This window comes from Marmota monax, unplaced genomic scaffold (genome assembly GCF_021218885.2).
Source record: "Marmota monax isolate L192 unplaced genomic scaffold, Marmota_monax_Labrador192_F-V1.1 WCK01_AAM20220418_F8-fsc00005, whole genome shotgun sequence".
NCBI lineage: Eukaryota > Metazoa > Chordata > Mammalia > Rodentia > Sciuridae > Marmota > Marmota monax.
In genome coordinates, this window is record NW_026692254.1 from 14,439,557 (window position 1) to 14,453,880 (window position 14,324).

General features: G+C 36.7%; 1 protein-coding gene across 1 annotated transcript in view; it reads left to right on the forward strand.

Annotated features, from left to right (window-relative positions):
- Positions 1-14,324, forward strand: part of Chsy1 (chondroitin sulfate synthase 1) — an 84,419-nt gene that overhangs the window by 7,943 nt on the left and 62,152 nt on the right. Inside the window, exon 2 of the mRNA XM_046435918.2 lies at positions 8,412-8,907. Coding sequence (XP_046291874.1) covers positions 8,412-8,907 — 496 coding nt within the window. The remainder of the gene's footprint in view (positions 1-8,411; positions 8,908-14,324) is intronic.

The window sequence follows — 14,324 nt, forward strand, 5'->3', positions numbered from 1 at the left end:
AGCTTCTGCTATTGGCAGAAGACAGAAATAATGGAGTGAATAATGCTGGCAATGTCTGTTTGAGAGCACACCTTCAGTCCTAGGAGAGGCCTTAGTCAATCATCTTTCAGCCTGGGAGTGTCTGCAAGGCCTTTTGGTGATCTGACTGGCAATAAAGAGCACACAGTCTGTGTTTTGGGGGAAGGAGGGCGAGGTGGGGTTGAAGTGAGATTGCTCCTCCATGAAATCATTCTTTCTATACAGATATACCCTACATTTGTCCTGCTTTCTTGCCATGGACCTGGGCAGGGGGAGGAATTTCCCAAGTCTTAGTATCTGAAATAGTTTTTTACACTTAACCCAGAACAACAGGACACTGACTTGTGACTTTGGGTTGCCAGCTGGAACCAGAAGTCTGGAAAGCTTATAGCTGAATTTGGGCCTGCCATTGGCACTTGCGCAGGTCACGTCATGGCACTCAGGTCTCAGCATGTGAGCTGACTGCAGTTTGAGTGGGTACCCTGAGAGTCCCCTGACTGATCCAGGGTTGTCCTGGGTGTAGAATTGGGCCAGGAAGCTCCTACAGTGATTTTGCCCTTTATGCCTTGCTCTGGGTTTCCTACTCTTGTTTTTCTTTCTTTTTTTTTTTTTTTTAAAGAGTGTGAGAGAAAGAGAGAGAGAGAGAGAGAGAGAGAGAGAGAATTTTAATACTTATTTGTTTTTAGTTATCAGTGGACACAACATCTTTGTTTGTATGTGGTGCTGAGGATCGAACCGGGGCCGCACGCATGCCTGGCAAGCGTGCTACCGCTTGAGCCATATCCCCAGCCCTTTTGTTTTTCTTTAGCTTCATTTTCTTGTTCACTTTTTCTCTTAAATTTTGTCTGTCATAAATCCTCTCTGAAACAGGGAAGAATATATGTACACTTAATTCCTAATATCGAAATTTTCTACAAGAGAACACCCGTGTTCTCCCTTCATTCTTTGACCTCAACTTCTAAAATTATTTTACACTTGAACTTAACCAAAAGGCCAAGAAGCCCTATCTGAGGTGATTTTTTTTCATGAGTCCTTTTAGACTTGCCACTCTGTAAATTGCAAATGACATGCTTAATAATGGTTTTGGGGAACTTGAAAATAACTCTCACAGCATTTTTAAAATAAAAATCAATATAACTGTTTAAGTTTAGAAACGTTAAAACAAAGAACTCAATTTTACTGTTTTTCTTTTAAGTTTTTGCCTGTTGGATAAAGAAAGGTTTTTATTACAAAAGTAAAATTTTCTGTTGTCCTTATCTCTTGGTTTCTTTATTTGCTTGTTAGCCCAAAGCTTTCCTCCAGGTAATTTTTTTCCCCTAATTCTAAATATATGAATCAGTTGGAAAAAAAAAAAAAAGAAAATTCAGACTTTCTGGCCCCCTATCCAGAAATAACTGTAGTGACTATTTTGGAGTGGAGTATACGTTATCTTATTTTTGTATGTATATATTTGTTCTTCTAGAAAGCCACATCAGAACCTGCTTTTAAGCTGACCATATCTTAAGAGTTATTTACCCAGTACAGTGGTTATGCTATAGATGTAGTGTTACACAGAAATGAATTTTATGTAGTTTTCCCTAAAAATGTCATTTAATAGAAATGGAGAATATGATATCAAGTCCTCACAGGACACAGACATTCTACTAAGTTAGGATTAGGCCAGCAGCATTACTGAACTGTGATTTGACTTGGTATAGGGGTAGTGGTTAGAGCCTAGAAGAATGTAGAAGTTGCTTGGCACTCTCAGATTTCAGTTGTCTTATCTAGGCTTTAGGAAGAGTTGGGTATCAGGCCATTGAAAATTGAACTGTCTGGTAAGGGCCTCTGGAAATGTCCTGTTGTGTCAGTTAAGAACTGCCGGTAACAAATGTGTTGATAGTCAAGTTGCCATTTACTTGTGGAAACTACAGACTTTTGCCTATTTCTATTACAGAAGGAGGGCCAACTTGCTTGGTCAGAAACATTTCCTTAAATTCTTTGAAATTATTAATGTGCCCCTTCCCTCCCTAAGGGTGAATTATGAATTATGTTCCAGAACTTGTTCACAGGTGGAGTTCTTTAAGATAAAATTACCTAATTGAACAGATAACAATTTCTTAAGATTGGAGGGTTTACAAAGACTTCATGCTGAGAGATATACCTTAAAACACCATCATTTAGATCAGAAAAGGACAGCATGTTGTTTTTCTCTGGGTTACCTAAAAGGGAGCAGATAATAATTGGGTGGAGTTACTGTGAGACTGTAGAGGGGCCTTTAAAGATGGTTGAAGATTAGATTATCTGTCTTTAAAATTAATTGTTTTCTCTTCTTGGACAAATTACACCACTTGAAATCACAGTTGAGACAATAAGTGCAACTGTGATAGGCATATTGCTAGTGCTTACTGTTCTGGGTTCTGTCTGGGGGCATGTGAGGAAGCAGGGCCAGGTGAAATATTAAAGAGTCTGGTGTTTTAAGCAGAAATACCTAAAATTTAAAGTCTTATAAGACTTGTATCTTGTAACACTGAGATTGAGAATAAAACAAAATTCTAATAAAGTACATAGCTTGAGGGTTGGGGTTTTAAGCCAGATATGTGAGAAGCATTTTCCACAATAGCTTCATTCCAGTTTGCAGTCTTGCAACTGACTATTCTGTGTTTGGTCTACACTTCCCTGTCTCTATCACTTTTTCTTTAACTACATTATTGTATTTACAAGTTCCTGTTTACCCTCATAATAAATGATACTAATATAGTGCCAGGCAGGCTTCTAAGCACTTTACATGTAACAATTTATTTAACCCTCGCAACCATTTGATAAGACAGATACTATTATTCCCAGTTTATAGGTCAGGAAACTGAGGCACAGAGTAATTTACCAAAGTTGAGCCAGGATTCTTATCCCAGCATTATGATCCCGGAGCCCATGTATTGTAGATTGCCTCTTTAATAGGTTGTTCTTTTTTTTTTTTTTAATTTTTTATTGTTGCTTGTTCAAAACAATAGGTTGTTCTTTTGAAGTGAGGAATTAGTTACTTCATCTTCCAAATAATACTACCGTGCTTTTGTATTTTCATAGTTTTTTGGGTTGGCTACTTTAGCACTACTTTGAACTTGGTCTGTTTTTAGTACTCACATTTCAGTTTAGAAGCACCATATGTATTAAGCTAAAGTTAAGTAGCTGTTATTCCTCATCCTTTCAAAATCAGTCATAAAATGATACAGACTATTTAGCTTTTTTTTACATTTCAGAAGTTTTGGATAGTAGTATATTTCAACTCCAGTGAACCTGTGAATTTTCCTTCTGGATAATTGTTTTCTTATTCTTTGAGTCAGTTTTCTATAGGTTGGAATTGTAGGAAGTATGACTTGGGGTATGAAAAGTGGTGAGAAGCTTATCTGGAAATGATTTCTGCCCTTTTGCAAACACATATGTGTCATCTTTAATTCACTTATTATATATGAGTGGTTAGTAATCATTCCACACGTTTATTTACCTCTGTTATGTGTCAAGCACTGAAATTATTTACATTTTTAAAGAATCGTAACTGCCAAACAAAACAACACTTCTATACAAGGAGAATTCAGAGGGATGGGGTTATGGCTCAGGGGTAGAGTGCTTGCCTCGCATGTGCAAGGCCCTGGGTTCAATCCTCAGCAGCACATAAAAATAAATAAATAAAATTAAATAATAAAAAAAAGAATACAGTAAGATTTCTTTTTCTTTTTGTAGTGGGAATTGAACCTAGGAGTGCTTAACCACTGAGCCATGTCCCCAACCCTTTTTGTGTTTTATTTAGAGAGAGAATCTTCCTAAATTGCTTAGAGCCTCACTAAGTTGCTGAGGCTGGCTTTAAATTTGTGATCTTCCTGCTTCAGCCTTCCAGATTACAGGCGTGTGCCACCACCACACCCAGCTGAGTCAGATTTCTTGACTTGAATGAGGTTAGTTTAGTTTTGCCATCACCTTCTGGAGGTTGGAAGAATGCTGGGAAGTCATCGCCCCTCCAGAAGTGACCACATCAAAGGAGCACCTGTGGATTTGTCATACATTCTGTTTAGGTTGCAGCTCATTCACATTTGCCAAGGGACTGGTCCCTTTATAGGTGGGTTTGGTTTCTCTCCTATATTTCTTTTTCTTTTTTATTATTTATTTATAGGTGGACACAATGTCTTTATTTTACTTTATGTGGTGCTGAGGATTGAACCCAGTTAGGGTGAGCACTCTCCCTCTGAGCCCCAGCCCCATCTTTTTCTTTTTTTAATAATAAGAATATAGGGGCTGGGATTGTGGCTCAGCGGTAGAGTGATCACCTAGCATGGGCGGGACCCGGGTGTGATCCTCAGCACCACATAAAAATAAATGCATTGTGTTGTGTCCATCTACACCAAAAAATAAATTTAAAAAATATTTTAAAAAAATAAGAATGTAGAAGACAGAGCGATCAAGAGTGAGTTCTGGAGCCACGTCAGAGTTAGCTGTACACCAAACTGGTATAAAAAAGTGTGTGTTGTATGGATTTGTAAGGCCACAGAAAGCTAAGTATCTATCATGGTGAGAATTTGAATGTTTTGTAACATAGAACATCTCATGTGACTTGCAGTTTTATTTATCTCTAGGCTATAGACAAAACAGTATACGTAAATGTTCCCGATAGGTTGACTGTTAGCAAATGAGAAACTGCATTCTAAAAGCCTTAGTAATGACCATTTCTCTTATAGTTCTCTTTCTTTTTTTCGCTCATTCTTTCTTTCTTGGTACTGGGAATTGAACTCAGGGGCACTTGACCAGCCCTATTTTTTAAATTTTATTTAGCTTTGACTGAGTTGCTTAGTGCTTCAGTATTGCTGAGGCTGGCTTTGAACTTACAATTTTCCTTGTCTCAGCCTCTGAGCCACTGGGATTACAGGTGTGCGCCATTGCGCCACCCTCCCCTTCTTCTTCTTTTTTTTTAAAAGGAAAATAGTTTTTGTGAAAATGAATGTATATGATATAGCATTTAATGCTGTAGAGTTATGAATTTTTTTTTAAAGAATAAAAAGTGGTATAGAATAGTAGTTCTGTTTAAAATCCATAAGGCATTAAGGGGAAACATTAGCAACTACTTTGTTGTATCCATTCTAAAATGCACTTTCTCCCCTGACATTTTAACATCTCTGAAATTTGGACGCATCTTATAGATGTTGGCATGATGGGATTATGATTGGTGGTATTTTTTTCTTGATAGATGAAATGGTGCATCTTACAATTAACATTCTAGATTTGATGAAAAGGAAATGTTTAGCAGAAAGTTGAATCCCATCAAATTTTTCTTTTGCTTAAAGAAGTGTGAAGTTGTTATATATTTTTAAGATTTTGATTGAGAAATGAAGCCAACTACTTCATTGAAAATTTGTTTTCCAAGAGTACTTTATTGTAAATTGTTTCTAAAATTACAAAAGTAATACTATGTTTTAGAATTTTATAGTTCATTTGGTAGAGTGTTTGCCTCCCATGCACAAGGCCCTGGGCTCCATCCCCAGCACCACCAAAAAAAAAAAAAAGAATTTCAGTTTTGCAAAATGAAAAAAGTTCTAGGGATGGATGGTGGTAATAGTTGCATCACAACAATGTGAATTATCTAATACTACTGAACTGTATACTTTTAAAATTTTTTTGGCACTGGGGACTGAACCCAGGGTTGCTTTACTATTCAGCTACATCCCAAACTCCTTTAAAAAAAATTTTTTTTTTTTTTTTTAATTTAAGACAGGGTCTCGCTGAATTGCTTAGCACCTTGGTAAGTTGCTGAGGTTGGCTTCAAAATTGTGATCCTTCTTCCTGCAGCCTTCCAAGTTACTGGGATTATAGGTATATGCCTCCAATGCTAGCTTGAACTGTATACTTAAAAATGCTTAAGATGTTAAATTTTATGATATGTGTATTTTATCAGTTAAATTTTTCTCAAAGCTAAGTGATATGATATTTATGAAAGTTTCCCCTTAATACAGAGACACATAGACTAAGAAACAGTGACAGTCTTCTTTATCCACTGTTTAGCCTCTCTAAATTTTGCTAGTTCTATACTCTTTCCCAGAGGTTTGGAATATATTTTCAGATACATCTATTATATCTATCTATCTCTATATATGTTTGTTTGTTTTTGGATTTGGGGATTGAATCCAGGGGTGCCCTTAACCACTAAACTACCTCCCCAATCCTTTTTAGTTTTTATTTGTATTTATTTTAATTTTTAAATTTTGGTACGGGGGATTGAACCACTGAGACACATCCCCAACCCTTTTTTAATATTTAATTTAGAGTTTGGGTCTCACTGAGTTGCTTAGGGCATCGCTAGGTTGCTGAGGGTGGCTTTGAACTTGGAATCCTCCTGCCTCAGCCTCTTGAGCCTCTGTGATTACAGGTGTGTGCTACCATGCTTAGCATCTTTTCAGATATTTTTCTCTTAAGACTTTGCACTAAAGATGTGTATATGTTTAATTTTATCTGCCAAGTCACTTTTTACTGTACAAATACTATTATTAGCAGTTAAGTTAAAATGAGGAGAATATTATTTGGAAACTGCTTTTTTAATTTCATTAAGATTAAATTTACCACACATCAAGCACCCCTACTGTGGAAATCCAGAATGCTCTGATACATGATGAAACTTGAGTGCAGTGTTCAATTCTGCCAGGGTCAGATTTCAGAGCACTTTGGACTTTTGGATTAGATCTGCTCAACTGGTAGTCTGTGTACCTATTCCAAAATCAAAAAAAAAAAAAAAAGAAAGAAAGAAAGAAAACTCCAAATTTCAAACACCTCTGGTCCCAAGCATCTCAGATAAGGGATACTCAACCTATATTTCTTTTATTCTCCATTATATGTATTTCCTGAAAGTAGTCTATGTAAATAAATTGTAGTAAATTACTTCAGTTCTAAGTAGATAGCCTAAGTACAAGGTAAAGGGCATGTGATAGCCTTAAATCAGTTGTTTGGTATAAGGATGCTTTTGTTTCCTCTTAATTGATCCTTAGTCTTTCCTTGATCCTGTGTATCTCTGGCTTCCTTCAACCCTCTACTCTGCTTCTGGGGATTTCATCTGTCCTCTACTCCATTACCTTTGGTGACTTCTGGTGGTTTTTGTAGTATAAAGGCCCACGTGTCTGGCAGGCTCTGGAGGACCTGCAGAGTTTTCCCTACTTGACAACTCTCCGCACTTCCGCGCTCTTGCATCCTGGTCTGCCTTGGTGTCCTTGATGGTCACCCTGTCTAGGGAAGCATTCTCTGTCTTACAGGTCTTGTTCACTTGTAGTGATTCTTTCAGAGAGCTTATTTTAGTTCTTGATAATATGTACATGAGTGAATGTCCTAAATGTCTCTCTTCTAATGTCAGCTCAATGAGTTGGGTGATGTTTTGTTCACCATCACATTCATTTTTCTTGGCACATGTTTGGCACTTGATCAGTGTTCAAAGAAAATTTACTGAATGAATAATTTGACTCTTTTCTTTTGGTACCAGGGATTAAATCCAGAGGTGTTTACCCACTGAGCTATATATCCAGCCCTTTTTTATATTTTATTTAGAGACAGGGTCTTGCTGAGTTGCTTTTTAGGGCCTCACTAAATTGCTGAGATTGGCTTTGAAATCACAATCCTCCTTGTTTAGCCTCCCAAGCTGCTGGGATTATAGGTATACACCACAATTTGACTTCTTTTTCTTTTCTTTTTTTTAATATATTTTTTTAGTTATATATGGACACAATATCTTTATTTTTTATGTAGTGCTGATGATCGAACCCACATGTGCGAGGCAAGTGCTTTGCCACTGAGCTACAGTCCAAGCCCAACAATTTGACTTCTTGTAGCTTGTTTTATAGAGTTGAGGAGTTGGTCATTAGGAGTTAATATATCACAAAGTAACCTGACTATCCAGGTCTTGGTGTCTGGCAGTTTGGTTTTCAGTGAAACTGAACTGCAACTATTTTAACACTTCATCCTTCGTTTTTGTTGGGTTCTTTTAAAAAAATGAATTTGGATCTGGGCATGATGGTATACATCTGTAATTCCAGTATCTCGGGAGGCTGAGGCAAGATGATCCACAAGTTCAAAGCCAGCCTCAGCAATTTAGCAAGGCCTTAAGCGACTTAGCAAGAACCTGTCTCAAAATAAAAAAATTAAAAAAAAAAAAAAGGCAGGGGGCTGGGAATGTAACTGAGTGGTTAAGCATGCCTGGGTTCAATTTGTAGTTCCAAAAAAAAAAAAAAATTGGATTCTGCGTATCTGGGAGACTGGGCTTCCATTAAGAGGAATCAAACAAACCAAGAAAATCAAGCAATCATATGTAGTGGTTCAAAATGAGCAGATATGTGAATTTCTAAAAATAAGCCTGGAACAAACTGTTCTCTAATTGATATTTATTTTAATTCCAGAACATGGTCCAAGACAATTCCTGGGAAAGTGGAGTTCTTCTCTAGTGAGGGTTCAGACACATCTATACCAATTCCAATAGTGCCACTACGGGGCGTGGATGACTCCTACCCACCCCAGAAGAAGTCTTTTATGATGCTCAAGTACATGCATGACCACTACTTGGACAAGTATGAATGGTTTATGAGAGCAGATGATGATGTTTACATCAAAGGAGATCGTCTGGAGAGTTTCCTGAGGAGTTTGAATAGCAGTGAGCCCCTGTTTCTCGGGCAGACAGGACTGGGCACCACAGAAGAAATGGGGAAACTGGCCCTTGAGCCTGGTGAAAACTTCTGCATGGGGGGGCCTGGTGTGATCATGAGCCGGGAGGTGCTTCGGAGAATGGTACCACACATTGGCAAGTGTCTCCGGGAAATGTACACTACGCACGAGGATGTGGAAGTAGGAAGATGTGTCCGGAGGTTTGCAGGTGTACAATGTGTTTGGTCTTATGAGGTAAGAGCAGAAATCTTTATTATAGGAAAGACTGTTAATTTTATCATTAGTTCTGAATCAGTTGTAGGAAATTAGTGATAATCCTTTTCAAGGGTTAAAATTAGTATAAATTATACATTTTTAGCCTCGGGTTTTTGTTTTTTTTCTTCCTAAGGTTTGAGTTCCCCTTAATACCTTTTCTCTTGGTCTTAGCTTTTGAAGCATGCCTTCCATACCTTTGTCATAATACTTTGGTTGATGAATAATGACACTTGGGGCTTAAATAACACTAGTGGTTTGCTGATGGTCATAGTGACATTTTCATGATTTTTTAGAAAATCATTTTATCTGATTTCTGCTGACTCCACAGATAAAATTGACCATTCTAATCTGGACATGATGACCTACACAGAGTAGAAATTTACATATTTTGAATTTACAAAATGATTAGTAATGTGAAAAAAACGTAGCATTTGGCTTTGCATTTATTTTGAACTTTAGGGCTTGGGTAGAGTGTGTACTTAGCATACATGGGGCTTGGAGTTGCATCCCCAACACCATAAATAAACAAATATTTTGAACCTTGACTTTTTGGATAGTTGTTATAACCTGTACGTTTATAATGTAGTTCCTTTCAGATGAGGTGGTAGGCAGTTTCTGAATTACCTTGACATGCACATGAAACTTGTTTTTTTTTTTTTTTTTGGTTTGTTTTCTCTAAAACCTGAGCCTTTTGAAGGAAATCTACTTGTGGTTGTTTTCTAATTAATAGTTCCAGAGGATATGAGTTAGCTTTTTTACTTTTTCTGTTTTTATTGGCAGATGTGTACCTCTTGTCTGCAGTTGCAGGATCTAACAGTGAAAAAAATGGTTTAGGTTGTGTTGTGTTTAGATCGATAAACTACTTGTAGTTGTGAAGAGCAGAGGGAATTGCTAGGCCTTTTGCCCAAGAAAAAGAATGTACTTTCTGATGTGAACTGTTACCTCTTTCGGAGTTAATTTTCTAAAATACTTGAGTGAAGAACTGGTGTTCTTGTCTGTACTTGCCTTCCCCCCACACTTGCTTTTAAACGTCTTATAATCACTGTTAGATTTGTTTGAACTTTTAGGGAGGTAGACATTTTCAAGTGCATAGGAAATGGTCTTTGTGTAATTTTTAATTTTAAATTTGCAAAGGTGTTTTAAAATGCTAGGTGTGATCTGAATGAATCCCTTAATCTTCATGTGCCTATACCACTCCTCCCACCTGCTCCATTATGTAGGTGTTTTGCTGGCTGGGCCAGGAGGATCTCTGTTTTCATGAATTTTTGCAAGAGGAAGGCCATTTGGGGATTCCATGCTGTATTAAGCAAAATACTGCAGTATTTCTGCATTTTCTCCATCCTTAATTAAGTAGATACAGCCTTAAAATATTTCATCGGTGCTAAAATATTTAATGCTTTGGGTAGTTTGGGACACTTTCTCCTGACCCTTATCTCTGAGAAGGGAGCCTTCTTGGTAGATTTGTAGAGGAAGTGCCTACTTCTGAGAGAGAATTGTTTTTCAAAATGTCTTACTGTAGTTATATTTGCATCTTAGATACTGCTAAGTAGATAGATATCATTAGAGCCAGTATCTTGAGTTAAATCAAGAACTTTGATACAGCACCGGTTCCAAGATATAGTTGTAAAGTAGTGTCCTGGGACTGCAAGAATTGGAAGACTGTGGGATAGTTTTCTTTTTTAAAAGTAATCTAACTTTAAGGTTTCCAACACCCTAGACAGGGATGCCTGGGATCATCCTGTGTGAACGCCTGGAGCCACCTTTTAGACTTGACACATCTGCAAATGGCCTCATTAGTAAAAGGGGACCTGGTTGGTGAGGAAGCTCTCTCCTTGGATGCTTCCCTTTCTCCCTGCCTTGCAGTTGGGTCAGCCAATTGCAGTAGGGAGGATCTCCCTGGGAATGTGGGGCAGTCAGTCAGGGTGTTTCTGCTGCTTTGCATAAATGCCTATGATGACAGGGCTTTTACTAGATACTGCTGGCTTACTCTCCCTGGTCTTAGGCCAGGTGGCTCTGTTACCAGCAGTGCTGACTGTTCTTTTTTCTCTCCTATGAGTTGCCTGTTTGTAGTTTTGGCCCACTTTTCTGTTGGAATGTTATATGTCTTAGGGTTTTGTTGGAGTGCTTTATTTTGAACAGTGTCTTCTCTCAGACCATGACTTGTCTTTTTATCTTCATTGTGAAATTTTTATTATAGGCAAATTGTGAATCTAATTTATCATTCTTTTCCTTGATGTTCTCCCCCAACTCTCCCTTTTTTGGGAATAATCTTGTTTAAGGAATTATTCCCTTCCTGAGGTCACAAAGATTTTCCCCTATATATTTTTCTGTATGTTTAAAATTTTGCCTTACATATGTGGTTCTTCATTATCATTTTAAAGAATTATGTCCATTGGGATATTTACCATTTTGTTAGATTTTTTTCTTTCTTTCTTTCTTTTGTTAAGGCCTTAAGAACTTGTAAATTATTAGAATTTATCATTGTGTTCACCATTCAGACAAGATGAATCTTTCATGTTGGTAAGGAATTTTCATTAAACATCCTGTAAATCTGGTTTCTTCATTAAAGCTTACATAAGAAAATTTTGAGGTAGAGTCTTATGGTAAAGACAGTTATGTTAAGCTTTGGGTCTTGGAAGGTACTTATTTTGCTCAATTGTAAACCTAACCAGAAGGTGTGATTTTTTTTTTTTTCCACAAATAGAAATAATGCCTTGGATAATATCTACATAATTAAGTGACTCAAGAGTCATGAGGAACAACCATCAAAATCAAAACCCAAATTTATTTCTAAGCTTATTTTGATTACTACTGGTAGTTATTTATTAATAAATAAATGACTTTTAAAACTTTACTTGGAAATAATTTTAAACTCACAGAATTTATGGGAAAGTTGAGAATATGGGCCTGGAGACTGTTAAATACTGGGAAAGTGTATAGGAGTTTATCTATAGCAAGGTCTGGTTGCCCTTGTCACTGGGAGTTGGCATCATTAATTCAAGTTTTACAAGATTTTTCTGAGAAACATGATCAAAAAATTTGAAAATCTAACTTGTTTTATTTAAGCAAATATTAATTCTGTTCTTTTAAAAAGGGAACAAAAAGAATATTTACCCACATAATCTATTGGTTTTATGTTTTAGTTTTTAATTGGCGTATTCCTGTGGAAAAAACGTATAGATTGTTAAGTGCAGAGCTCTGTGGATTTTCACAAACTGAACACAGTTGGGTAACCAGCACCCAAATCTTTCACTTATTTTAATACAGTCTTTGACTTGTAAAAAAAAAAAAAGGCATTTGGGGTAAGATAATTATTACTAAAGAAATTTGGAGATAGGCATAGATGGATTTAATACTTTTTCAAAAGTTATTGATTTTAATGATTAATGCTGTCACATGGTTCAGAATTCAAAATGGAAAGAGTTTACAAGGATAAATCTCTCCACTTCTCTCTCACTGGGTTTCAAAGATGAGTCAGTTCCTCAGTGTGCAGAGAGGCACCAGGAGGTGTCACAGGGTATATCACATCATGTACAAACCATTTAGTTTATGTATCTTTCCCCTTTTACACGAATGCATGTTAATATACTATTTACAGCTTGCTATTTTTCACTTAAATTTCTTGGAACATTTTCTGTGTGGTTCATCATCTTTTACAAATGTCCCTTAAGTTCTTTTCAGCAGTTTTTCTAATCAGTCATTTAGCATAACACTTCCCAACCTTTTTCACATCATGGTACTCTCACACACTGGGAGACTGACTTCAAGGGCTTCTTACCCCAGCCCCTGTCTGCTGCAACCACTCCTAACCCCATACCACCCCAGACCTGGAGCAATGGCAATCTGGGCACACCTGAACTTGTTCATAATATACCTGTATGCCAAGGTACACCAGTTGTGATGCTCGATGTTAGCTGAACTAATAGGAAAATTGCAAAAGATTGAAACGTGAATGGCTTTCTTTTTCTTCCACAAAGACTTTCTATACAAATTTGAGGAGACAAAGATATATATGTTCACAAAAAGGAAGAAAAGTAAAGTATGAGACCCCATGATACTGATTTTAAATTAAAGAAACTATAAGGAAGGCAAGATCGATGATGTTCTTTTTTTGGCAAGGCACATTATCTGTGGAAACCAAAGTTTACAGCAAAATATATAAAGAAGAAAAGATCTTTATTTGGCTGATTTATAAAGGCATATTGAACATTGTAACATCAGAAACCTGGGGTTTTTTTTTTTTTTATTCTTTACTAATAGAAGAAATAATATCTCCTAATTGGTGGTTGTCATGGAGATGATTCATGTTGGCTTCCTCCTCATTTAGGCTGCCCAACCATCTCACCTACCAGAGAACCCGGCAGCTCCCACCCTGTGGCCAGAGTAGATGTATCACAGACCACACACTAATGCTTTACGATACTTCTCATGCTTACACTGAGCCTTATTCTTTTGTTCTGGAGGTTTCGAAGTTCAGCTATTCAGCCTCTACTAGATTAGAAGTGGCAAATTATCACCCCTAAAAGGGAACTACTGTACCAAGCCTATCAGCAGTGAGCAGGAAAGGCATGAGGGGAAACTGAAAAATTAGAGAAAGTGAGCAACACAGCAGTCTACGACCAGTCATTGTGCTGTGGAATTCTAGTTTCATTCCATTGTGATTGGCAAATGTACTTTGTATGATTTCAATTATTTTAAAATAATTGTAATGTTTTTATGCGTAACATATGTTCTTTCCTGGAGAATGTTCCATGTATACTTGAGAGGAATGCTGCTGTTGCGTGGAATGTTCCGTAGATGATTGTTAGGTTTAGTAGCTTTATGTTGATCAAGTTTTCTGTTTCCTTGTTTATTTTTTTTTCTGATATTCTAGTCACTATTGAAAGTAGAGTATTGAAGTTTGCAATATTGTTGAATTTTCTTTTTCCTTTCTGTTATGTCAATTTTTTCTTCATTTTGGGGATTTGTTTTTAGGTATATAAAAACAGTACCTAAATATACTTAGGAATGTTTGTATGTACTGTATTTCCTGATGAATTGGTCCCTTTATTATTGTAAAATTCCTTTTTTGTCTCTGATTACAGTTTTTGTCCAAAGTTTATTTTGTCTGATATTAACATAACCATTTCACTTGATTGGCAGTTCTTTTTCTGCCTTTTTACTTTTAAAGTGTATCTTTCACTCTTAAGTGTATTTCTTGTAGATAGCATATAATTGAATAATTTTTAAGTCCATTCTGCCAGCTCTGCCTTGTAAATGGAGTGTTTAATTCACTTTCATTTAATGTCATCACTGAGAAGGCAGGACTTATGTCTGCCATTTTGCTATTTGTTTTCTGTATTTTTTTGAAGTTCTGCTCTTTTTCAGTACTTTTATGTTCAACATATTTTCTAGTG